We start from the raw sequence: 27,945 nt of genomic DNA, 5'->3' as shown, positions 1-27,945 counted from the left end.
GTGTGCCACCTTCTACGGGAGAAGTATAGAATTACAGTGATTATTTTTTTTTTTTTTTTTTACCCAAGCAGAAACTCTTAAAAACAGAACTAGCAAAATTCAGATAAAAGAACAGTAAGAAAGATCATGTGCCACATGCTCTGGCTGTAACAAGTAAAGAATCGAACTGGAATAATTATAGTTTTCATTAACTAAAAAAAAAAAATATTAGGAGCATAGGTTACCTGAGTATAATTACAGCAGGCTGTTGTTGATGTTATATAACAATATTCTATGAAAGCATGTAAACAGGGCCTGTCTTTTGCACCCATACTATTGTAGAATTTAAAAATCAGTCTTGTGTTTTATGTGATTCAGTCAGTTTTGGTTTAAAAAACAAACCAATTTTGACTGCAGCCAAGAAGGATGTTTGACATTTCTTAGCGTTCATTCATTTTAGAAAATAAGCCAGCTGGAAAAACTGTTTTTTATGGTATTCGATAAAGAAAAAGCTGAGTTATAGAATTATCATGTCAGAATTTCCTGTAGGATAAATGAAAATGAAATAAAAGTTCATAAGTGATTTGATTACTAATTCTGAAATTTACAAACTACCTGGCAACAGTTGCAGTGTAGGAAGTGATAGGACCAGCAGCACTTGTTGCATTATTTTCGGTGAAAACAAATTCTCCTTGTGTAAATGATGTGACCAGTCTACCTTGGGATGGGGGAGGTTGCCAGGCAAGTTTTTTGCTGTCATTTGTTATTATTTTCGTGATATCCTCCGTAAAGAAAAAAAGTCCTGGTTCAACAGGAATCTTTCCAAACCGAGATGCCAAGGCTGAGTTTCCTCAGTTCCAGATGCTTTGTCAGAATTGTAGTTCCCTGAGAGCTGGAACTCGTGCATACCTGTGGAAGCAGATGAAAGAATAGGAATAAAAATAAGATACTGAATTACTTCTGCTGGTACATGCCTGAAAAAAATCATCAAAGGTTATTATAATTATGACTGTTATTAGATATCATGTCTGGTTTCTGCATATATTTAAATTCTTTCTGAGAGAGGTGAAACTTAGGCACTTAGAGATCCCAGGGGAATAATTGCAGAAATGATGACATATTCCATTTCTTGAACAAATTTCAATACCAAAGCTGCATTCTGCATACTTACATTTCTTTTTAATTATACTTGGATGCAGGATAGATAGTCATTTTCTGTCTTACAAATGTGTGTAGCCAATTAGTCTTGTAGATCATGAATACCCAATGGCCTAACTCATTAAATGGAATTTTCCTTTTCTGTTGTTATGGCAAAAGAGTCTGCAAATAGCTGAATATCTTCTTCCTCTGTGAGCTCAGCCTTGGCGAAGGCTACAAATCCAGTACCTTGAGCAAGTGAACAATTCCTGGGTTTACCTGTTCTCCTTACAGTATGCCATCTTAGTCTTGTGAGGGTGTGTGGGTGCTGATGTATGTACATACTGTGAATTGGTATAGGCTGTTCGGCTCCTCTGCACTTCTGGTACTCAATTTTAATGCCACAGGTTTGATGTGATGTGACAAATTCAGTCTTCCTGATTTCCTTCCATTCCTGAGAAATTCTGAGCCCAGAAGCTCAGTCTGGCCCACTGAGACACGGAGACCTGAGCTCTTTTCTCTCATGGAAGCAAAGATAAGAAAAACTGGCAATGTGTCTATGAAGAAACCATTGCTTATATCAAATGATCAAACACAGGTGTTCTTTTCTTCTTCCCTCTGATTATTTTTTTTATTATTACTATTTTTTCCATATCCCGCTTGCCATTCTGTCATCTGAGAGTATGAAGATAACACGTGTAGCTTAGACTACCTCACAGGCAGGATTCATAGAGACGACGAAGGCAGAATGTTATGACCACAGAGGACCAGGCAACCACAAGACAATTGTGAAATGAATTACAGACCCAGTTTTGCTTTGAGATGGTTTTGCTAAGTTATGATATTGGTAAATAATGAACACAATGTGAGGACATGACTTGGTGCTTTTCAGTGGTAACACATTTCCCCAAGGATGAATGTTGCTTATCTAATATTTCATCCTCCTCTTTTTCATAATATTGCTTGACATCTGAGACTTCGGTACTGTAGTGCTACAGCAAATACTGGGTTCTGATTTTAAAAGCTATGGTCTCAAATATTGTAGAAACAACAAAACCTGTCCATTCAGGGGAAATGTTCCCTGTAATCTTATTACTGGCGTAGTTATCTCCAGTGCCTCCTTGACAGGTGTTTGCAAAACTCTGGGGATTTGAACTGAATAACAGTTTTCTTGAAAGAAAAAGACACTTTACTGTTTAGGGGAATGGTAAATGGTTACACTGGATTTAGGTTACTAAATTTGAGTATGCTGTATCTGTTCTTATTTGTAATTGCAGGCTTCCCAGAGAAACAAGAATGGAAATTTTAAATGTGCTGTAAACAACTCTTAAACACATCTTAAAAGTATGCAAAAATATGCATCTTTTCTACTATTAGGATTCTGTTACTGGGTCTGTAACTTGGGGCTTGTGCCCCTTCTGCTGTGTGCCCCACACCTGTGGCCCTGGGGAATTAACTCTAACAGCCTTTGGGGAGGTGAGCTGGGTGCTCGCTGTCTCCCCTGCTCTCCAGGGTTTACTTTGGGAATACTCCAGGTACGTGCACAGGGAAGAGAGGGCAAGAGTTATTCCATAAAGTCTTTCTGTTGGGTGAGTGGAGAATTATATACGTAACACGTGTGTATATGTGTGTGTGTATATATGCACATACATACAGTGTATATATATATACTGTAATGCAGATGTGATAATTGCTGTTCTTATTTCTTGATGTTCTTTTTTCTGCCATTGACTGTTAGAGAAAATCCTAATCTTCTCTTTTACTGCTTGCACCTCAAAGAATCAAAACATTATTATCTGATCTGCATCTTCTTGCTAATTACGTGGACCTTATGGTGGAGGCCTTAAAACTTCTGCATAATACTTGCCACTAGGATGTGGTGGAAGTCTTTCAGGGAGGGGCAAAGGTCTTGAATTCAGCTTTGCTCACGGATACTAAAAATTTGGAGTAAATGTTAAACCATTTTTGATTCTCAAAACAGTGACATCAATAAAAGCAGTGAGTAAATTTAGCTCGCTAGACAGATGTAATTTGCAGAATGCATTTGTCAAATAGTTTGGAAAGAGTCCAGGACATGTTTAGATGCAAAAAAATAAAGATGGGCTCAGACTAAAAATGTGAGCTAAATGCCCTCCAAGGTTTGCAGAAATTAGACTATAAACTTCATTATACAACTCAGTAATGGGCAAAATCAAAAGGTGTTGTGGAGAGGATTTTGAGCTTTGGGGAACATCAGATTTTGTTTCGTATTTACTTGACAACTAAGTGCAACTGATTTGTCTTGGGGTCTTCAATTTAACAAACTGTAAAACTAGTGCTTCCTTTAAACTGTGTTAGTGCATTTGGAAGTTGGGAGGTATAATTGATATGCTGGGCTCTTTAGCCCAGTGTTTATTTGGCCTTTAATATTGCTGTGTCTGTGAGTTGTTGAAAACTCTTCTTCATTGAGTCTTTGTAATATGCCGTGTTGACTCCACTGTCATAGAAATCAATGTGATCTCATCAGTACAGCTTAGTGAAATCACCAAGAAGGGATAAAGAGATGCCCTATCATTGTAAATAACAAGTGTGGCTTTAAAAAAAAAAAAAGAAAAGGCAAATAGATGAGCTTGATGGCATCTAGAAGTTGTGTAGTGTGCTATAGTTCCCTGCTTCTCTCGGGTGCTGCTAATTGTTTTATTTGTCATAGGGTTGTTGGGGCACAGTGTTACCCTTTTTGTGACTGATTGAAGAATTTTATACTGAAGGGGATTCTTATCATTAGCTGAATGAAGCTATAATGGACTCTGTGCACATCTGACAGTATTATTTGTTACTGTGTTAATGAGTAAAAATCGGTTTATATTTCTGAACCAGATTTTCATGTTAAGCCATTACAGTAGCACAGTTCTAGCCCTCCGCATTCTGACTTTTAACCCTGCAAGTTTTAGACAGTTTGAACTAGGGCTTTCTCTGCCCTGCTTTCTTGCTGACACAGAATTTCCTCAGAGAATTTGATTATTTCTGCTAAGAGTGTTTGTTTGTAGTCACAGCTCTCTTCTCAGTGTAATTCATTATTTTTGTTTTCTGAGTCATCTCTCTTGTCTTTTCTTTTCCAGGTTGGTGAGAAGCAAAGAGTTCTGGTAACAGAAGAATCCTTTGATTCCAATTACTATGTTGCTCACAATCCCTTCTATGAGCAGGTATGGTTAAATAAACAAAATAACATCTTTTTGTTTTGTCTTAGTTTTCTGATAATCTCAGCAACACAGTATGCCACAGTGCAAAAAAAAAAAAAAAAAAAAAAAAAAAGTAAAGAAGTAAGAACATTTTCCAGGAAAGGTGTGACCTTCAAGACTTGTTTGTAAGATATTTTGTTTCTGTGTTGTAAATACAATTTACTTGACATTAAGTTATGAAATACACAGTAGCTCTTTGAGTATATAGCATGAGGAGGATATGTGCTATATATCCAAAAAGTTATTTGAATTAAGAAGCTGTTCATTATTGCAGTAATTTTAATTTCTGTGTCCTCAAAGCATTGCTCTCTGAACAGTTGAATCTTGATAATTTCCATACTTCTTTCAGAAAATCCTTTCAGGCAATGCAATTTGCAAAAAAAAAATAATTTCAAACAATAGGAAGGGTCAGAAACTTCTTTAGATTAACAGTCCGCATGATATGTTGATTTCCTTCTAGGTACTTTCTGAAAATGAATTCTTTCCACACAGAACCATTATCTTTGAGCTAAGAAGGAAATACAGTATCTGTTTCACAAAACTATTACTTTTGCTCAAAAGCAGATGACTCGCTGAAAAACAATAAAATTGGCTTTTCTGAATCATCATGATTTCATTCTGGTTTTGCCTTTGGCTTGTTCTCCATTTTCTTGCACTGAGCTGTCTACAGTTTTGCTACCTTTAGTTATTCAGCTGTCTGAACCTGGAGAGGCTCTTGATGATGGCCCTGTTTATATAGTCACCGATAGTGCTTTCTTCTGGTTCAGGATTATGTTACAGCATTTATTTATTTATTTATGCTTAGTAGTAGGTAACATAACTGCTCTTGAAATCATAGAATCATAGAATCATAGAATGTTTTGGGTTGGAAGGGACCCCTAGAGGTCATCTAGTCCAACCCCCCTGCAGTGAGCAGGGACACCGCTAACCAGATCAGGTTGCTCAGAGCCCCGTCCAACCTGGCCTTGAATGTTTCCAGGGATGGGGCCTCCACTGCCTCTCTGGGCAACCTGTTCCAGTGTTTTACCACCCTCATTGTATAGAATTTCTTCCTTATATCTAGTCTAAACCTACCCTGTTTTAGTTTAAAACCATTACCCCTTGTCCTGACACAGCTGGCCCTAATCTGTTTCTATTAGATACCTGGTTCACTAATTATTTTTCTTTAGTTTTTTTTTCAATAAATCTCTTTTTTTTTTTCTTTTGTTGCACCTCTAACCTCTGTCTAAGTCTTATATATTGCTGTTCCTTGCTTTTGTAGCTTATCAGTCAGATTTGAGGAACATGGTTTTCCATATAGAGATTAAAAAGAAATTGCTTGGGGCTTTTTAGTGTCAGTGCTTGTTTTATGAAAGTTTCATTAATTAAAGGAAAAGCAGTATGTGCAAAAATAAAGTGTTGATGTTTTATGGGGTGTTCGTACAGCACCTGAGAGAGCTCCTGATTGGGACTTCTAAAGAATACATGAAATACAAAAAATAACATAGGGAGTAATTTTGAATTTTATTATGGAAGAAATACTTCCCATTATGAAAATGTTTGTCTGTTCCCTTAAATCTTATGCATGGCTTGTTTGACAAGGGTAATATCCTACTGTTTGCCCAGGTAAGCGCGAGTGTTAGTGACTAACTTTAATAGCAGTGACTTTAATGACAGTAAATTGAAAACCACTTTTGAGTCACTAAATATTGTATTATACTTTGGAAGCTGGCACTCAGAGTCCTGGTGTAATGTTCTGTTAACTCAAATAGTTATCAGACCTATTCTCTCTTCACTAAGCTCATCTATGTTAAAAGAGTGTGCCACTAGAGCCATATCGATAGAGCTACACTAACAGACTGCCTGGTAGAACGGGAGGCTTTGGTGCTGTTGTTTAAGGTAGTTCACTGAACAGAGTAGTCTAAGCTGACCAAAGGGTACTTTGCCAAAACAACATCACCAAAGATGAGGTTTTCTGTTGGTATAACTTTGTTTCTTAGAAATATGGTTGGGGATTTTTTCCTGACAAATACTTAGATCCAAAAAATGTACGCCAAGCCTGGCTGCTTGGTAGTTTACAGCGCCTCCCAGGTATTTTCATTTAACCTCTTTCTTTTTCTGAAGTAGCAGTCACTTACGCATGTCTGCCCCTGAGGATTTATATTTAGTTACTGCCATTTCGCATATGGAGATACCAAGATTTACAGAGGTCACAGGCCCAGGGATTCTTAGGTACCTGATTTTCCTTGGATTTAAATTTGCCCAAGATGAATTATGTGGGAAGAACTGTGATCCAGTCACACTGTAATACTGTCTCAGCATTAGGACCTTGGCTCTGCGTTTGCTGCTTAGATGCTTAGGAAGCTCAGCAGAATCCTAGGATCTGGAAACTCCTAGAGTCATGAACACCTTGAGCCTTCAGGGAAAAAGGGAAACTACTGGTGATGATTTCCTCCAAGTGGGACAACCTACACTTGCGATAGGTGAAAGTGGAGAGGCACTGTTTGGCAACGGCATGCTCTCCAAATGTGGTTGGCACTGTTCCTCTGAAAATCCTCTGTCTAAAAGCCATTTTAAGACATTTCAATTTCAGCATCCAAAAATCAAGATACACGTATGTGCTCATCATCTTTGAAAAGCTTGCATTTGTGTGTGGATGAGCTTCAAGTAAATGTGATTAGATGAGTCCTTGTGATTCAGGTTTTCCTTGTTTGTCGGGAAATGAATCTGCTTTTCTTTTTTAACAACTTCTCTATTTTTAGAGACTTTTCATACCATTTGTTCTTCCAGCAAAAAATGATGCTCCTGTATGTTGGGCTCTTTTTTTGTAACACGCATGACCTAGGAACGTCTGCTTTGTGGTGTCTTTTTTGTGAAGTTCTTATGGGGCTGTCTGATACCATGGTTGTGCAAATTCAGGAAAGGGTTGCTGACCCAAGAAACACACTCATCCATTTTTACAGGCATTCATTGGCAATCATGCATCTCAGCTGCAAAAGACCTGCGCAATCAAAATAAGGGCTTGTGCAAACAGAAACAAGGGTGTAATTTCTGTCCTGAAGCATTTACAGATTTAAAAGCTTTTTTTTTTTTTTAAAAAAGTATCATGGGATAGATATGAAAATAGGAAGCTTTACAGCAGTCTATTAGAATCGTGTAATACAAGTACCCTTGGGAACTGTTTGGGTCTGGATTTAAATGTTGCATCTCAGGCCCAGCTTTGTCATCAATCAAAAAACACAACTTGCTGAATCAGTTGGAGTTGAAGAGAGCTGAGCTAACACCACAAAGCTCTTGAAGAATGCAGGCTGGACATGTTACTGGTCAAGTGTGTCAGGGTGATAGTGTATGCTGGTGACTAAAATTTCAGAGTTTTAGGATTTGCTCTGATGTTTATCAAAAATCTGTTCTCCGAGTGGAAGCTGGAGACACCAATGTCCTTTGTGGTATTTAGTAACTATGTCTTTGTCTTTATTTGAAAGGTTCTTGTGCCAAAGGATCCTCTGTTAATGGGTAAGATGGTAGAAGTGAATATTTATGAAGCTGGGAAACATTTTATGAAGGGACAACCAGTGTCAGATGCCAGAATTTACACAGCATCCATCACCAGACCGTTAGCAAAAGGAGAAGTTTCTGGTTTAACAGAGGTGAGTAAAAGACATTTTCTGCTTTACTACACTGGTGAAACAGCAGCTGTTCAAGCATAATGATTCCATGCTATGTATCTGTTATCATTTTATAGTTCCCCTTTTATGTATGCATGAAGCTTTAATCTTTCCTGACAGATTGAAATCTGAATTTAAAAGATGTTTTTGCTGATGCCCATAGCTTTACTTTGCTGACTGCGAAGGCAATAATACACTTGTTTCTTGTTCCAGGGTGCAAGATGAAGAAAGAATTTATTAGAATTGAAAAGATTTAACACCAGTGATTATATAGTTCAAAGTATTTCAGTTCTAGTATAGTGGAAGGATGAATCTGTTTATTTTGCTTTACAAAGCTGTTTTAAAAACGTGTATTGATTACATGTCCGTTAAAACAGGTCAAAACTGGGTTCAGAGATTCAAAATTAAATGATGGTTAGAGGTACGGAATATTTACAATATATTTTGGAAAAAGGTCAACATCTGATTTAGTCATGTAAAGAAAATGAAACTCCTTTAAAAAGAGATCTGATCCTTATTTTACACCTCAGTAGATATGGCTGTTAGCCAAGTATTCTCATACATTTCATGGAGCTCTAGTTGTAAAAACTGATGGAGTGTGAAATGAAAATGTGTATCACATTTCTAAGCATCATTTGATGTCCTTTCTCCAGCACTGTTGTGAGTATCTCCAAAAATATGTAGCAATAATTTAGCACATGGAAGAAGGATAATTGGCAGTTTATCAACCACCTTGCTGCTTTTACAGTAAATTGTTGACAAGTATTAAAGTATATATGCATCCTTGTTAAAGTTCTAAGTAGTCGTATTTAAAAGAAATAATCAATACATCCTTTATATGACTAGTGTTAAGCTAAGCTGCGTGGTCTCCTGAATAAACCAGGCTGTGGAAACGCCGAGCAACAATAATGCACCTACTGTAATGTGTTTGGAAGATCATGAAACTTAAGCACAAACACGTTGCTAAACTCTCCTTTGAATACTGTCTGTATGTATGTGTATATTGGCCTGATAAGGGTCTGTAAGAGGAAAGAAACAGCCAAAACCCTCAAATTGTCTGATTGGACTACGTAGCTGTTTAAACGCATCTCATTTTTTCATCAGAACTTTTTTTTTTAATAATCTGCTGGAACAGAACCAAGCCTGTCATTAAACGGAGTACGTGCTGCCAGAAGCTTGTAGCATGGGAACAAGCAAGCAGGCTGTTGACTGAAATTTTGTGCTTTAAAAATGAGAGGTAAAATTATATAAAATCAAGGATACTGAGAATTTCCGTAAGAACTCATTGAGATGTATAGATCTGCTCCTGCCCTGTGAGTAGATCTGCTCCTGCCCTTTCCGCAGATATGAACAACTACCTTGAATGCCTAAGGAAATGGCTACAGCAAGCAAATGATAAGGCAAGTTGCTTTTCATGACTTTTGTGGCTGCCAGTGCTCCTTCAAGGGAGTTATGTTTGGTCCACTGGACATGTTAGGAACTTTTGCTTTCTGGAAGAAACTTGAATCTCAATACTTCAGTAAATGGGACATCTTTTTGTACAGGGAAGCTACAGCTGAAGGCTTGTAATCATTCTTGGCCAATGTATAATATATAGACTGTGAACTGAAATTGTAAGTGGGAAGTGTCTCCTGACAAATCATATCTAAGTGGCAAATCAGGAACTTACTTTAGGTTCCCAGGAAAAAAAATGTTCACCACAAAAGTCACTGTTGTTTTTTGGCTGGGTGAAAGGTGCTCTTTATGTTGTTTTATATGGTTGGACTGCTGGGAAACGTTTCCTGCTAGATGTGCTTGAGACATGTAATTCTAACCTAAGATGCTCATGAGCAAGATAAAAGGGGCAGCATACGTCATATGACTGTTTTTATAGCTTGTTATGTGCACAGATTGCAGGTTGAGGAAAGAAGGAGACAACTCAGAATGTACGTATTCAGATACTCCCTCAAAGGTAGCCAAAGATCTTGGATTTTCAGCAAGATCCCAGGGGTCTCCACCAGTTTTTCAAAAGGGCAGCATGCAGAACTAAAACCTTGGATAAATTTTCTGTCAAATCAAGCTATCAAACTATATAATGGAGAGAAGGAAAAGGTACCTAAAATAGGTTATAAAAGCAAAAAATGAAAACACATGTGGCCCTTTCACTTTCTCCTTCCCATTTTGCACACAAATGAGTAAGAATTAGGGCTTGCTTTACATTCCTAGGATTGAAAGGACAGCAGCCAGCTGCCAGGTGGCTCTTTTAACACCAGGCATGTTTCTGTTGCTCAGCATGGCTGTCCTCTGGGCAGAAGCTCTTTTAGGCACCCACCAGCATCCTGTAGCTCGAGTGCTCTCTGCAGTGCTGGGTAAGATTCTAGTGCGCCTCTAGTCGCACCATGTCTGTGGAATGACTTCCTTTCAACTTCTTTATGTTTTCGGGTCCATAATGAGATCTAGTTTAGACAAGCACGCAAATTTAAATGTAGATCAAGGTAATCTAGATCAAAAGAATGAGATAATGGGCTGTACTGCAGTAAAACGTTTATATGCTTCGGTCCATTCCCATTCAACAAAGCACTTGGCTCTTTCCTAAGGACCGTGTAAATTACTGAGGCTGCAGTGCACACCTTACAGTTCAGCATGTGGCGAAAGTACTGTGATGAAGAGGGATAGTTTGCTGAGTCAGGGCTGTAACTTGGTTGTAGACAGTCTGCCGCATTTAAAAAGATGCTATTTTTGTAGCGTATCCTAGGCATCGCTTGCTATTATTAACAGTATTTTCATTAGCTTGCATAGGACACAATAAAAGATGTTTCAAAATACATCACAGCTGTACCTCTCTCTAATGAGGAATGTTCACAGAAAGAGCGAAAGCTTTCAAAACTGTATGGTTTTTAAGGAAATTAATCATATGGCTAAAAAAATTAAGTTCTAAAATTTGAGAGCACTATAATGTGAGGATGTCAAACCAAGCCACAAACCCACCCTAAGAAAGAAGAACATTCTAAAGGATCAGAGCTTATCTGCAATTGTGTTCTCTTTCTCATCTGCTACATGTCCTCCATAATTTCTTCTGATGAGTTCAGGGGGAGCACCACAAGCAACACGGTGTGTTGGAAGGAACAACTGTAGGCCCTTTTTTTACCATTTTGACCACATGACCGGGGTGACAAATTGGTCCAAAGAAATACAAGAAGTAGCTCACCAACTGGAATCAACAGATTTGACTGGAAAAGAGGGAATGAAAAATGTCATGCAAAGGAAAATTTCCAAACTCTATAAAATAGTCACACATTGTATATCTGTGCCAAATAAGAAGCAGAGAAATATTGATAGAATTAACTCAGGATATTCCTAGCATATGTTTTTATCATGCTTTTTCAGTATATGAAAAAATATGCCTAATGTGTATTAATGTATTAATGATGTAGAATTTGTTAGCAGATATTATATTCTCTAAGGGAAAAACTGTGACTAAGTAGAATAAGGTCTTGACATTCAGTAGCGTTAGGCTGTGTGACAGAAGTTGGGACAGGAAGGACACGAATGTTGGGAGTCAGTGGCTTAGGTGAAAAAGCTGTCAAAGCAATCAGACATACTGATTGTAGTGGACATATTAAGCATTAAAATGCACAGGTGTTAGCCAGGATTATTTTTTTTTTTTTACTTCAGCATGATTTTTTTACAAAAGCCACTCAAAAGTGACTCCAAGTTGCACAGTTTTACTGTGCTGGTTTGGGGGACAAATACATTTGGAAATTTCAATTAACTTAGAAATTTAAATGTACTGCAGATTTATTTGGGTTTAAAATGTGCAGTTGCTGATTCAGTAATAAACAAGGTTTAGAAGATATATAGCAGCAGGTATATAGGTGAAAGTTGAAATCAATAAAGCATGAACACATGTGTAAAGGATTTTTTGGATTTGGTTCTAGCAAATCTAACATAGGATGTATGTGGACTGGGCATTAAAAAGTGTTGACAGTAACATTAAATGTGATCATTCAGACAAAACAAGCATATCCTGAGTTACTAACTGCAGTTACAAATAACAGTGAATAAATATTTCTAACCTTTGATCAAGAATCAGTTCTACTAAGTTTCACAGGAAAAAAATAAGATGTACGTGTTGCAGATGTGATGTCCTTTCATTGAGGTAGGCTTGGAGCTGACAAAGCACTAAGGATGGTACTTCAGTATTTTGAGATTCAGTAGAGCTGTTCAGTGTGTCTGCTGTGTTCTTAAGCACTCTTTGAGATTTTGGAGGTGGGTTTGCAATGCGCATAGTACTGAGTACGTTGTCACTGGATAATAAATATTTTTGAAAAGTCAGCAGTGTATGGCAACAGTCTGAATGTCATTTAATTTTAAAATACCATTTTAATATTTTTATTTTTATTAATTTTATTTGGCCATATTTAGGGATCTTGACAGTTTCTCAACAGCATAAATTAAAATGCCTAATAAATATAACCCATTTACAGTCAAATGTTTGCCCAAACCTAATCATTAAAAAAAGAAGAATCTGCAAGAATATAATCTCTTGTTAGAAACAGAAATAGAGTTATGTTATGCTTCTGTAGCCCAAAAATAATTCTAGTTGTTTACATATGTTCTGTGAGTAGAAAAAAAAACAACATTGAGAGATGAGAAATATATGAAGAAGAGACCAAAGGACTGAGGGATAAAAATAAAAGGCTGGCTACCTGCCAGAATTGTAATGCATTGCCAAAATCAAAGCCCTATAAGTCTGAGGGGCTTTGGTGGGAAATTTTAATCAGATGGAAAATTAAGGCAAGAAAAAAAATAATTTTAACAGGCTACTTAATTATGTAGTCATCATTTTATGTTCATAATTCCTGTTTTTATAATGTATCTATGACTGACTTTCTTTTCAAACCACTGTAGGTACATCTTTCAGTTATCCGTTTTCTGCTGGTTTATGTGATAACGTTGTCCATGTCTAACACCTCCCCTGCGAATGACTCCTGCTGGCAGTCTCCATTTGCAATATCTCCTTTTGTGAGTCTGAGATCTTGGTGCACGTCTCTATGACTCCCAGGCCATGGTAATATCCACAGTTGGCCCGTTAAGCTAATAGTTACTCAAGTCATTGGGATCTTCGGGGGAAATGAGGAGTGAGCCAGTGATTTTCAGTTAGCAAGCAATTGCTTGGTCAGTCTGCTTGTTCCTTTTTCTCTGTCCTACCTTCATTTTTTGCAGTAGGGTATTGTAGCATTGTACTTCTGGATACTACTGAAGAAGCTTTATGTTCCTGGTCTTCCAGTTAGCCACAAGTATTTTCTAGTTACATTAGCAAAAGATGACCTCTGAACATTACCCAGCCTTTTTTCTGATGTCAGGAAACAGGAAAGATACATATATCAAACCCTTCTTTATAGCCTGCCAGAAAGAAGAATCAACAAAGCATAGCTTACAGGGAACTCTCTGATCTCAGGTAGAAAGGGTGCTTCAGTTGCAGGCAATATAAAGTGGAGAAGGGGGAAGAAAGTGTCTTCTGCTGGAACAGAAATGAAAGAAAGAGTGGCAGAATTGAGATCTCTGCATTGGAAACTTCCTTCAAGGATTTGGAAAGAAATGTGGAAGATGTGCATAAAACTCAAGTAATTATTAGGCACAATTTTGACATACACTGGAATTTCAAAGTGGTGGAAAACTTGGTTCCTGAACAGGAACTAGAGATGTAGGGGGAAAAGAGAATGAGGAAGCAAATTTTGGATCAAAAAATGGCATAGAGGTGTGAGGAGAGGTATCTTTCATAAAACTACAGAAGCAGAAACTGTAGAAAGTATGAGAATGCTAATGAAAGATTGAAATTTCCAAGGAAGAAGGATAAAGTAAAATAAAATACACATTTTCGCTCTCTTGGAAGGCTACTTTGCAAAGGGATCTTTGCATCACAGTGTCCAAGGAGGAGCAGTTTGAGAAACATGTGGGGAAGTTTTCAGGTAATACTTCATGAAAATATGGTACAATATTTGGTACTCTTGCATTCCTAGGAACATACCTTCTGTTGGCTCGGTTGCTTTCTCTCTCTCTTTCTCTGAAACAATGGATTGTGGTGCAAGGCATACAAATAGTTAGTGCTTTTGCATGTATTAATCTGTTTTATTTAATGTGTTACTCATGTTCCCTGCTGGTTGTAAATAGAGGTCCTATAAGATGATGTTAAATCTTTCTTAATTAATCTTTTTTTCTTATGTTTTCCTTCGTTATTTCCCTAAGGTCAGTATAAAGTTAACATAAGAAAAGAAAAATTTCCATCCTAAGAGTGGAGCTCAATGCCATCTATGGACATTTCTAAAAAGGACCTTCAAAAGTCTCATTTACCCCAGAAAAAAATTACAGACATTGAAATGTGCTGTTCCTTAGATGCTGATTTTCATGATCTACACATTATCTGCGCACCACATTGCTTTTTTGGGGGGGTATTTGATTTGAATTTTTCTTCTACTTGAAAGCCCAACATTTCTCAGCTTAGAATTGGAAATTCAGGATGGATTCTTTCTTATGGGCAGAAAAGGTTTTTCCTGCTGGGTTTAGATAAGTGCTAGATTGGATTGCCTGTAGTGCTTGGGGAATTTTAATCAATGCTGCTCTTAAGGAACATGCTTAGCAAATATCTGTGAGAAACACTTGAGATGTAGACCCCATGCCTTGGGTCATGGGTATGGGCTAGGTGACCTCTTAAGTTTGTTTCCAACCTTATCTTCTGTAATTCTATGAACATTTTAATTTAGCCAACAATTACTTGATGGGTAGCAAACTGGAATAGAAGGTAGTTCATTGTTCCAGAATATTCCTCTGCACCGCATAGAGGGTTAAAATACATAGAGATGATTTTAGGCAGCAAACACAAGAGCCAGCATAAGACCTTCACCAAGTAGTTGTATCCTGAGGTCTTTAATTTAGTGGGCATGTTGTCTTTCTGCCCATTGCTTGGCAGGGCTAAACTTCAACTACAGTGATCAAAGCTCAGCTGAAACAACACATATTACATAGCCCCCTTCAAACAAATGTTCTCTTAAGTCCGTTTCAGGTGAAAAGATATGAACTTTAGTTTATTTACTTTCCCATTTCCTCAACAGACAGTGTTATTTGGCTGAATGTCACTGTCTAATCACTTAAATTACATAATTATGTTAATCCTATGCAGTTCATGCAATAAATGGAAATAGTAATGACTGGGATGATTCAACTGTAAGTCATTTTCTGGAGAATGAGAGAAGGTTAAACAGAAATGTTCTACCCCTCCTGCCTCCATAAGTAAAACTCCAAGTGCTGAAATAGTTCTGCCATTTTTGTGTATTATTTCTAGTACCTGACCTGCTGATGCTGCACTGCAGGATGAGTGGGTGGGTTCTGCTCTTCCCTGGCATAGGGACAAATTGGAAGTGTGTAGCCATGGCAATTTTAACTACCTGACATGCCCTGTAATATTTAGGAGTTCCTTTTAAATATTTTTTTCTTTTTAATCAGATCTTTAACAAACAGACTCTTTGGAAAGAATCAAAAGGCATTTATTTTTAGTAATGGTCTATTATGTAATGTACCAGGTTATAAATTCACTAAGTTTTAATTGGCTTTCAGGGGAAAAAAATGCAGCACCCACAACTTTTCTCAGTTTTTACTGTTGTTTTGGAGGTCATCGATTTCCAACTCATCAAGCCAGCAAAAGTCATTATAGGTTTGACTTTTATACCTCTCCAGTAGAGAGGTATAAATACAAAGGTAGGTGAAGGACATTCAGCCCATGTATATGTTGTGTCCTTGCTTGTAGTATTTAGTCATCCCTTTTTCTTTTTATTACTACTCTTTAGATCAGCAAAAAGCTCACACAGGCAATATGACTCTGCCATCCTTCCCTCTCTCTCTCCTTTCCCTGCAAGCAAACACACAGACAGAGGCATAAGATATTTCTGTCTTGGATGGATGATTTTCCTACCTGTTCCTCATCTATCAAAGCTGTAATCGTAGTAGTCTTTCGACATGAATATTTAAATGGGACAGCATGAGAAAGGCATGTGGAGCTCATGAGAGGAAATAGAGGTTTAGAAGGCTGATACAGCTTTCCCCATCACCAAATGAAAGGTCAGTAGGAGATTTGATTTTATGCATACAAGGATTTGGAATGCTGAACTTCTGCCTCTTAGAAATATATTTGTTGCCAAAGCCATTGAAGTAAGAGGGTTCGTTAGCTTTGAGATTGTTTTGAAGGCAAATAAAAATTACAGTCATGGGATTAAGCTATTTTTTAACTTAAAACTGTTTAAAAAGTGTATCTCATTTGAAAGAAATTAGCAAACCACATCAAAGGCAAATTAAGGTGTTCTGTTTCCCTTAATATTATTACATGTTCAAAAATTTTTATTCGATTCTCAGTAGATTAATGGGTTTGTGATAGTCTAAAAATCATCCTTCGTGTTCTTGTTGATTCTGTTTAAGATAATGAGAATTTAGTAATATATAAATTTTGCAAGTAACATTTTTTTATTCTGATGAATCTATTAATACAGTGTTGAACTGATCTAGCAATATTAGGATTAATTGTGAGTCATAGTAGAATACCGAGATCCATTCATAATCATAGTTTCCCACTCAGACTTTGATAATATTTGGATGTGGTGATTTACATTTGTGTTTTTAATATACGTGTCAGTAACATTAGATTAGAGATTTTTTGTGGTGTCAAGGGTAACAAGATAAAGAAAAAGGGGAAAAGGCTTTTCAGTAGGAGAAAGAAATTAATTTTTTAAGCCTTTACCAGTGTTAAATTATATTTTATATATGGGGATGTCTGCATATAAAAATTCAAAGGCAATTTTACAGTGGCTAATCTTTAATTGAAATTAAATTACAGTTGAATAATAAGGATGAGGTCCAATTTGGTGGCTACACTGGAGAAAATGTATCTTAAAATATCCAAATGCCATACTTGAGTGAAGTGGATATGAAATTCAGAGCCTTAAATTTAGCCCACCAAGGTTATACTCCTAACTACACTAGAATATCTGAAGAACTTACCATGACCCTGTTGAATGTATTAGAATGACTGTATCCCTAAAGACAGTTCACAGAAAGTTGTAGCATCTAAGCAAGCTTAGTAAACTAGTGCTTCAAAGGCTGCGTACAGTAACTTTGTGTTTATACAGGCTGTATTCCATATCAAGTTTAACATTCACTCTAGATCCTTTGTCATGTGATCAGATCAAAGTCTTGATCGTGCCATTAGCCATTAAAGCATGTTGGTGCAAGTTTACTGGACCAAACAACAACAGAAATAAACACTTGCCCTCCTACAAAAATCTCTTCCCTCAATCTAAGATTTCTTTTTAAAGGAGTCCTCTCAAACTACAAGAGGAATAATAGCTTTAAAAGTTTGCATTCTACATCTAAGAAACTTGGCACATTGCCTATTACACTGAAGGTTTTTGTGACACCTGACTCTTAAATTTATTTAACTTTAGGTTCAGTTCTTATTTGTAACAAGTTCCAAAGCAAGCTGTTCCTGTGGGCTTAATCAAAGACCATTAAGTAAAAGAAACATTTTAAAAAGTAACTAATTATTTAAGCACATCATTAAAGCTGTTCAAGACAGCTTTACCTGTGGTTAGTGGGCGGTACACCAGTCCTGATAACCTTCCTCTGACTACTTCCCATTGTGTATTTAAGTAACTTGAAGGATACACACACCACCACCCCCAATTTATTATTTCAGATGTTAGAACCCTGCTTAAAGATGAAGAAAGATTTTCTACTGACTTATTCCAGTGCCAGGCCAAGTCACACATACTAGCTAAAATCCAGAAAGTACAACTGGATTTGATGTAATTGGCTGATCCAGCATTGGGAAGGAGGAATATTGCACTGAATGATCTAGTCAGTATAGCGGGAGAGGTTGTGGTAGTGTCTAGCGTGGATAGCCCAAATCTCATATACATCCCCAATAAAGTAAAATCAACACTCCATCTGTTTGCATGGTCCTTTTGATATTATGCCTTTCTTTTTCATCAGAACAGATTCCAAAGCTTGTTCATCATTTTCACTGGGAATTTGCTCTAAGCAGATTCGCAGGTGTGCATCAGAAGCAGTTCATGTTTTGAGGTTCCAAAAGAGTCAGAGGGCTTCAAGCACAGTTTTTCCTGTGTTTCAAACTCAAGCCCACAGGATGCTAAAATTTCAGCGTATTTACTTTCATTTCTTTTACTGGAGTCAGGACCACAACAATTGGTGTAATAATAAATGTATGATCTTGGGAAAACTAGGACTTATTTCTTCCATCCTAGATAATATAAAAACCTGAGACTTTGGAATTATGGTGAGGAAGATATATGTACTTCAGTGGTGCTTCAGCTTTTAATTGTCAAGGTCACAAGCACTGGCATGAAGTCATTTTTAATTAAGATACACTGGTGTACACTGGTTTAAAGTCAAAACTAAAGTTGAACTACATAGCAATCTAAGCCATCAAAGTATGCAAGAAATAATACGGCTTTTCCTCATGTAGTCTTTACTGCAGAGAAGGGCTGACAAATCATTTGTAAAACAAAAACATGAATTAAAAAAATTCTCAGTGATAAACATTTCTTGAAAAGAAATGTACAATTTTAGTTGCTCTCGGTGATGACAGTCACGCAGGATAATTAAGGGCCTGAAGCAGACCATGTTTGACTTACATAGTGCATCATTCCATAAGAAAATAGTTATTTCCCAGCTTCTGGTTGCACATAGGTCAACAAATGCTATAATGAACGTTGATGATGCTGTGCTATCAGTGTCTTCCTTATGGCACTTTTCATTTTGCCTTTTAACCTGACCTTACCAGTAGAAACACTGTTTTGTGGGACCTGGCCTGTAAAGAAGCCCTCTCCACAGATGCATGAGTGTGTTGTCTTTATACTAGTGCAGAAATGGCCAGCCTCTGGCATGGGACAACCTGCTGCCACCAGAAGAGTTCACCTGCCTTGCTAGGTACTATCCAATACCTTTTTTTCCAATGGCTACCAGGTCAGGGTCATACATGCCGGAGCGTATGTGGTGTGTGGAGAAGGAGCGCTAGTAGCTATTAATCACAGGATGAATTTATGTCTGGTTGTGTGATTGGCAAGGCATGGTTGTGCCTTGAGTAGACTCATGTGGCCTATCAAAAAGGATTGACCACCCATATACTACAACATGAGATGGATGTGTGATTGATAAACAGTGAAAGGAATGAAATATGACTGGCCAGAGAGCTAGATGTCAAATGCAAAATAAAAAACAAAAGCCCCATGGAAATAAATATTCTTTTTCTTTAGTCTCAGTATAACCATGGGGTCCTTGAAACAATATTATATGAGAAAACTGTTCGCTAAATGTCTTAACTTTCAAGTTGATGGATTCCTCTCTATAGCTATATATATGCTGAGGCAGAACTTTAACAAATGCTCCATTTTGGTTTGGGGTGGCTTGGAAATTTCTGTGAAAATACTTTTGGTGGAACAAAGATGTGTAGGCAGTACATTTAAGCTCTTTTTGTCAAAACATCACATAGCCACAAAAAATACCTGTGCATAATATCAACCAGATGGAATTCTGGTCCTCAAGAAAGGGTCTTGCTATCAGGACTAGAGGATTTTTTTTAAATCTCGTCCTTGTTTTGACATGACTTCATATGTGATTGTAAGTCATTTCAGACAGTCTGACTGTGCTTTATCTTATCCGTATGGAATCTATTTTGCAATTCTCACACACAAAATCTCTAATAAGTGCAGATAACATAATTATCATACAAAAAGGATGGCTGTGAATATCCATTTCTGACACAGATAGTTTTTTCTAAATACAGGAACTTTAATTTGGTAAAGCAATGAAAGTAGTGCTTAGAATGACAGGAATTATTTTTTCAATGAGGAGTGCTTAAGATTGTGTCGCATAATCAGATTTTGTCACAGAACCACAGGGGAAAGCCAGATGTGTAGCTCTTAATAGCTGGAAAGGAATGCATTAGAGCTATGCTTGGGAGAGTATCTTGTGCAAGAAAAAAAAAAAACTGTTGTAGTGTTGTTAAGCTTTAGCAGGGAGACATGAAGCATTTTAAAATCCAGACCCATCAATTTGTTAAAGACTAGGTTAAGTCCCACAGTTAGCATTCTGTGGGCTTGCATATCTCACCCCTGTAGGCACCTTATATATGTCTGCTATTTTCAGGTTGTCTTCTGGTTTATTTGTGTTTATCTCAGATTTTCTTTTTTTTTTTTTTTTTTCCTGGAAGCAGTATATTTTAGTATTACCTAATTTTAGGAAAGTTTTTATGGGTTTCAGAGAAGTAGAGGTGAGTAAAATTCCTGACAAAGACACTGAATCTGTCATGAGAACCTCACCTTTTCCTCACTTAGAAGGAAATGGCCTACAACTGCTGATACTGTGTTTGACAGAAACTCGTGACCATTTTAATTTAGGCCTAACATGGCAAATCTGAAAAGTAGAAGAAAAACCTTTGCAACAGCTTACTGTGTAAAATGATGCTCATATCCTGCATTGCTATACAATGGTAGCACCCAGTCAGATAGGTCCCCCAGCTGCAAAAAGGTGGGGAGAAGTGGGAACTGCAGACTCTTCATACTTAGGAGCAAGCTAGTTTGTTGAAACACTGTTCCCCATGCTAAGCAGTACCACCTCCCTCCCTTTCATATTTATTTTTTACCCAGTTTTCAACTGGTCTTGCATTTAGTTTTGAAGCACCATGAAGCAAAGACCGTCTTCATACAAGAAAGCTGCATTCACAGAGCTAGAGAATGAACAAACGAGTAGTGGAACTAACAAAGCCTGATTTCCCATGCTTTGGGTCCTCACATTCCTTCCATGATTCTACAGCCAAAACCACAGCTTCCTCTCCACATCTCCCCTATCTTCTCTGACTGCCCTCTGGGCAAAAACCATGTTATAGGTGGTTTGTGTAACTACTGCATGTGATTTGGAGCTTTAGGAGTACAGATCGGTCAGCAGGGTTATGGCAAAAAACAGGTTGCTGAGGCTGGGCTTTGGCCTTTCCCTCAACAGGAACACTGATTTAGATCTCTCTCTTTTTCTGCCAGCTCTTGACATTGATGAAACTTACTGGATTGCTCTTCCATTGCTGAAGATAGTGAGTAGGTTGGGTTGGGCAGAGAATGAAATGGAACCGAGGACACTGCTTGCTCAGGAGTCGATTCCAGTTAATGCTTGTATTCACCTAGAGACAAAAGCAACAACAAAACAAGCTGTATTAAAATATTATGGGCTGTGTTTTGCAATGACACTGAAGACCCATAATATGTGATAACAAGAAGAAAATAAGAATGATAATTCTCACGTACCTATGTGCACAAATTATTTGGAGTGTACAGACAAGTACTCTGAACTAAGGAAATTCTAAAGTTTCAGTTCCTCTTTTCCATGTAAATGCCAACCATATTATGTTTCAGCCTTTAATTATGTGCTTATGCACTATTTTCACACACACACACACAGGGGTTTGATTCCGTCTGTGCACAGAGCTGAGACTATTCATTTAATAAGCTATTGTTAGATATTTTTCCTCTTCATTGTTCATTGTGTAGTAGCAGTGTTATTTGCTACATGCTGTTTAAACCTCTCTCTCAAGGGAGTTACTAATTTCTTTCTAACCTTTCCTATGACCGCTACAGCTGAATTCCTGAGTGCTTCAGAAACAGTAATAAGTTTATTTGTACATTATCCTCCTGATACGCAGCTTTCGTCTTCCCATTTCACAGATGACGACGAGGCAGATGTTTAAAGTGTCCGCTAGAAGGTTAGCATAGTGAAAAAATTTGATGGTGGTCAGTTTACAATGCTTGGAACTAGATATTTACAAATTATTAAAATTTTGTAGCATGTGTTCAAGCAAATTGCAGCAGTGACTGTTCAGCATTTAAGAGAAACTAACTCCAGGGTATGAAGTCTCAGAGAAAAAGAGGAAATTAGTACTTGTTACTTCATGGTTAATTCCAGAGGAACCGATTTTCTCCTCATGAGCTAATCCTAGGAGGTATCAGATATAACCTGATAGGGCACACCGTGTAAAACCTGTGTGGGAGAAGACTGAGGTCCAGTGGATTCGGTGGAGGCTCTCAGCTGAGGTACAAATTGCCAGTATTTGAGCATGGTAGGGCGCAAGTTTGTGCTTATGCACTTCAGTCCTTTACAGATACAGAAGTTGGTTGTCTAGTCAGACCACCCTCTGAACGATACAAATGCTCTCCTGAGGGTAGATATTTGTTACAGCCTGTAGATTGGATACTTAACTGTTCTTTGATGTCTTAGACAGAGCGCCAACGTGCTATCATGATTATCTAGTATAAAATACACAGCAAGCCAAGAAAGGTTTTTCTCATGTAATCTTTATTGTGGAGAAGGTCTGACGAATCATTTGTAGAGACTGGGGATACAGAGGTTGTGTTAGAGCAGTTTGGCTTGCTAATCACAGAAAGGAACCATTGTTTGATGTTTCCATGAGAGAGTCCTCCATTAACTTCAGTTGAACTTGACTGAGTGTGAAATTAAAAAGGAGACTCAGATTTCAAGACACTCCCTCAGGTGCTCAGAAGTATGCTAACTGGCAATGTGGGAGACCTCCTAAAACAACTAAGGATACTTTCAGGGAAAAGGCCATGACAATATGAAAAGAAAACCTTTGTGTTATCACTGAACCCACAAAGTTGGTCAAGATCTGTCACACTTTATTAACTGTTAAATGTCAGGCTTGCATGAAATGCTCCTTTTTGCCAAGGTCTGATTCCAGCTGTGCTTGGTGAGCATCTACAGTCCCAGGAACTGGAAGTGTTTAATATGTGCAGAAAAGTCCGTGAAAAGGAATGTAAGAGAAATTGCCAGGAGACTACATATTAGGGCATTGCCTAGCTTTAAGAAAATTTATTTAAAACTTAAACTTGACAGAGATAAAAGGTTTTAGAGGCTATGTTGGCTTCTGGTGACAGCTGGAATCTAGGACAGGAATCATAGAGACCTGATTGCTGGCTTGCATTATGGCACTGGAGACACTTCAATCTTCTTTGTTTCTCTACCTGTAAAATGAGGGAGGCATATAGATCCCACGGCTACTTACTAGTATGGAATTTGAAAAATTAATATCATTCCTAAATCTTAATAATGTTTATTTTATACCATGTTTATCATCAGTGAGGTTGGAGTGTAAGAAGGGCCATATCCTTTGTCTCTGTGATTGTGTTATTATGCAATGTTGAAGTCTTCTTGGACCATTCAATTTGTAGTGCTCGGTTCTGTAGGAATAAATGAAAACACCATAAATTCAGGATTATGACATAGTCTAGGATTAAGGGGAAGGCTTTAGCCATGAATATGTACATATATCAGTTTATTCTACTTTGCTCAATGTGAAAGATCTTTAAAAGCTTTTCCCGATTTTGAGAATGTCCCCTGAGATATTTCTCGGACATTTATCACAGTGGTTTTTGCAAATAACAATGGTTAGAAAAGCTTTTAGTATTTTATGCTTTCTACCACTTGGGAGTATAGAATTCCTCTTAAAGATAGTAGTTTAATACATACTCAGAGAGCTCACTTCCAAGTAAAAGCAGTATTACTCATTTCACTGTTGATATGTGAATATCATTCAGTTATATGGGTGGGTTTTGTGGCATGAATATATATTTTCAGATCTAGCTATTCATTTTACTGGGGTATGCTTTCTGATGGGAGCCTTTTGTGTGTTTGCCTGTAGCTACCATTGACCTCCATATAATTGTCATTGTTATTTCAAGATTTAAAAGGAAAGCAAAAAGGTGATGGTCTCTGAAGGTTTGTGCTATAAGAAAAGTATATCTCATTTGTAGAACAGTCTTTGAACATTCACATACTGCTTTATCATTCTTTCATCGTCCAACAAAATACACTGGGAAAATTGTTGTATTGTAAACACAACCTTAAAATACTTATTTTAAAAAAAAAAAAACAAAAAAACAAAAAAAACCCGAAAACCCAACAAAAAAATCTCTGTGATCCTTTAAAGAAAGAGCAAGCTGGAATCCTGCAGAATGATATCTACGAAGACGGGCCATGGTACGCACACTGAAAAAATGGTAGCTAGTGTTATTACAAGCAAATGTACATCCTGTAATTCACTGTAATGTATTTTCAAAGCCATGAAGCCTGTGCTGGTGATCTCTGCGAAACAGATTTGTCTGTTAGCCAACTAATTACCAGATAAGTGCCCAGAGCAAGCACCTGCCATCTCCTTCATAAAACTGTGCTATGCACAGGGAAATAAATAGTGACAGATCCCCATCTTGAATTTGTCCACATTTTGCTACTAGGTTCATTCTTCATTTCAAGTCATTACTTGGACGACTGTGATTTTTGAATCACAAATTTTTTCCACTTAAAAGATCTCTCAGTTCTCTTGCGGTTGCAAGTGCTAACTGGTACGCTGGCTTGGATGTCCCTTGTTTCCAGCATAGTAATTGACACACCCCCACCTTATTAAAAAAAAAAAAAAAAAAAAAAAAAAAAGGCAGCTCAGAATCCAGACATCACACTGACTATTTTTTCAAAATGTTACTTCTGACCTTGAATGACAGGTTATTTTGACAATGCATTATTTGTATAGAGGGAGGATACTAAGTCACTAAATTTAATAGCAGCACAAAATACAAATATGTGAAAAAAGAGCCAAGTCCTGGCTGGAATAATTTATAGGGAAATAAAAAGAAACAAGCTAAAACAAGTGAGTATAATGGAAAGCAGCACAAGACTGTGTTTTGAATGTTTTGGAGGTGTTTTTGGCTTGTGTCTTCTTGGGTGTTTCTTTCTCTTCTTTTTGTTTCTTTTGTTAGTTCATCTTTTTGGTTATTTCCCTCCTCCTCAACGTGTACATCAAAAAGGAAGTCGTTTAATAAGCCCCAGTTACTCAGCCTTCTGTCTAGCTTTTAACTGCATTATGAATTTTGAGGGCTCATTGAGGGAATAATCCTTAAAGACTATTTGGGGGAATAAAAAGAAGTAGGTAGGCAAGAGCCTACCCTTAGGTAAGAACATTGAAGAGAGCAGAGAGATGTCTGCCAAGAAAAACACCAGTGGAGACTTACAGTAATGGTGGGAAGTTCAGGTACAGTAACTTGGAAAGAGAGAATTGATTTCTTTTATACGCTTGCATGGGAATATTAAAATTTTAATTTAATGTTGATGTAGGAGGAGGAAGTTCCGGAGGTGGGTCTTTGTGACATGGACAGGAAGTCATATGGCATGTCACTCCAAATTTGTGTTCCTATTGGCATCTCTGCTTTTGTTTGTTAGGGGAGGCCCTATGGTCAGATGATACAGGAGAGAAATGGGGAGAAGTAGAAGGAAAACGGAACAGACAGGAGGAGATTGTAATAGTAATCAAGGTGAGAGGTAGTTGAGTAATGGGAAAGGTGTTTTTTCTATGCTGACCAAAGGAATCTGCCAGTTCATGCAAGTGTTACTGGGAAAGAAAAAAGATTTTGCTGACTTGCTATACAGGTAGGCCCTAGTTAAAGATGATCTTCATAAGGGATGACAAACCTGGAAGAAACTGTCAGATTTGATGCAGCTGAGCTTAAGGTCAATTAATCTCTATATCCTCACATTATTAAACGTATTTTATGTTTGTATTTGACCATGGTCCAGCTGCGAGGAGTATTGCTTACCTGACTTGATTGGGTCATGTGTAGTGATCTTGATGTAAATTAGGAATTGGTAACTGGAACAAGTTCAGCATAGGGTCGCAGAGATGGTCAGGGGCTGGAGCACTTGGGCCTGTGAGGGGAGGCTGAGGGACCAGGCTTGTTCAAGCCTGGAGAAGAGGTGGCTTCAAGAGCCACAGAAGCCCCCCCAGGTGTCTATGGGAAGGTTATTGAGAAGACAGAGCCAAGTGCTTCAGAGTGGTGCATGTGGGAGGACGAGAGACAGTGGGCATAAGTTGAAACAAGAGGTTCAGACTGTATATGAAGAGAAACGTTTTCCCCATGAAGACGGCCAAGCAGTGGAACAAAGGCCCAGAGAGGCTGGGCAGTCTCCATCCTTGGAGGTTTTCAAAGCCCAGCTGATTAAATCTCTGAGCAAACTAGACTATGGCTGACCCTTCTTTGGGCAGGAGGATAGACCAGATGCAGTCTGAATTATCCTAGGATCCTACGACAGACAGTAAGACTGTTTTAGTGACTACAGCTAATTGCAAGTTGTTTTGATTAATTTATTTTCTTGTAACTTCAGTGGTAACGATTTGGGGTTAACAGATTAAGAATCCTAATTATTTCTAAGACTGACCATTTACTGAGAAATTAATAATAAATCTATATTTATCCTTCATCTCAGTTCTTTCCCCTTGCTTACATACTAAAGCATACAGTCATACTTCACACACATACATGAACACATATGTATATATGCACACAAAAAGACGGAACAATATGAAATTCCTTTGCAAAAATGCCTGGCTATTTTATTTATTTTTTCAAGGTTTCCCATTTCTTAGAATGGGTAAGTAAACTCCGTGTGTATTTGGAATCAGTGAATTCCTAGGAGGATGGTGTACAGCTGATAACATCTGACACAAGCATGCTTGCAGACAGCATTTTCTCTTAACAACACAGCACTGTGCATTCTGTGGAATACAGAGTGGCAGGGACGCTACTTATGGGAATTATCGTGTTAATTCCATTAGAAAAAAATATTTTGTGTGCCATTTATTTTCTACTTTAAGATCCGCATTCCACATTTGCAGAAGGCTTGGTAGAATTTCATAAGTAATAAATCAAAGGAGGTCTCTTAATTCCTACAGAACTAAATGTGTCTTCCGGAACTATTCAATAAAATTTAATTTGCATATTTTTTGGATGTGTAATCTGTGTGACCTTCAGTAACTGTTTGTTTTTTAAATCTGAAAAATGCCTCCAAAGAGTAATAGCCCAGAGTTTCAAATGGCGCAGTAGGATATGTAATGCATATTTTAACATGTTTTCTTTTAATTTGTCACACAGGCTTGTTCTGCGTGACTACATAAAAGTCCGTATTTTTAAAGCCAGTACTACAAGTGTGTAAGATGCACTTGCTTGGGCTAAAAAATTCAGCAGTCTAATTTATCTTGAGATATGCTCAGTCAAGTAGTTTTTCACAGCAGTTAGCTAATACTTCAAGCTCTAACAGTGCCCCTGAGCCATAAAAGAAATTTGCATGTAAGAAATGTTTTGAATCTATTAAAACCTCAGCTCAGAGCTAAAGAGTTGCTCTCATGTCTTTGTTGACTAACATGAAGTGAGATCTTACGAAAAGCTAGGCTGTGATCGACAGATGCCAAAGCTTAGGTTTTGATGTGATTATTTATTTCTTTCATGCACGGCAGCTTAAGACTGGGACTGGAGCTTCAGAAAGACAGCAATCAATGGGTCTGTGCAAGAGTACACAAAATATATTACTCCTGGCAGTCGTCAAGGCAGAATTATTCGAAAAAATAATCTGAAATGCATTTGATCATACACTAGATAGTTTAATAATTTATATTATACCTTATTAGCAAAGTCTTGTGTTTACTTTGTGGCTGCCAAAACAAGATGAAAGGCTGCCTCCATGGAAATACAAGATGCTTAGCTCAAAGTGTCTGTCTTTGAATTTCAGCTTGATAATTTCCCTTCCTCCCCTCATTTTGATTAATAGTATATAGGGAGTACCTTTTCCTTCATTGCGGTCCTTTTTAGTGGGACCAATGCCCCTTATTAACAGCAAGTCTACCAAAGGGTTCATGGCCTATCAAGACTTAAATTAGTATAAACACATATTTCTGGAAACTTCTTTACCTTAGGATTTCCTCCAGGTATTTTAGGGCATAAAAGGGGCTTTGGATTTAGTTCTAAGTTCCACTGAACTGAATCATTATGCTATTCTTCCTGAGTCTTGCAGCTACAAAAGTGTGATTTCTGAGCTTAGCT

At 37.6% G+C, this 27,945-nt stretch overlaps 1 protein-coding gene across 1 annotated transcript in view; it reads left to right on the top strand.

The window, feature by feature from the left end:
- CDKAL1 (CDK5 regulatory subunit associated protein 1 like 1) overlaps positions 1-27,945 on the top strand; it is a 418,320-nt gene that overhangs the window by 385,803 nt on the left and 4,572 nt on the right. The window contains exons 14-15 of the mRNA XM_009637900.2: positions 4,215-4,298; positions 7,796-7,960. Coding sequence (XP_009636195.2) covers positions 4,215-4,298; positions 7,796-7,960 — 249 coding nt within the window. The remainder of the gene's footprint in view (positions 1-4,214; positions 4,299-7,795; positions 7,961-27,945) is intronic.

The sequence above is a fragment of the Egretta garzetta genome, unplaced genomic scaffold (assembly GCF_000687185.1).
Source record: "Egretta garzetta isolate BGI_Z169 unplaced genomic scaffold, ASM68718v1 scaffold14, whole genome shotgun sequence".
NCBI lineage: Eukaryota > Metazoa > Chordata > Aves > Pelecaniformes > Ardeidae > Egretta > Egretta garzetta.
This window is presented reverse-complemented; position numbering and strand designations above follow the sequence as displayed.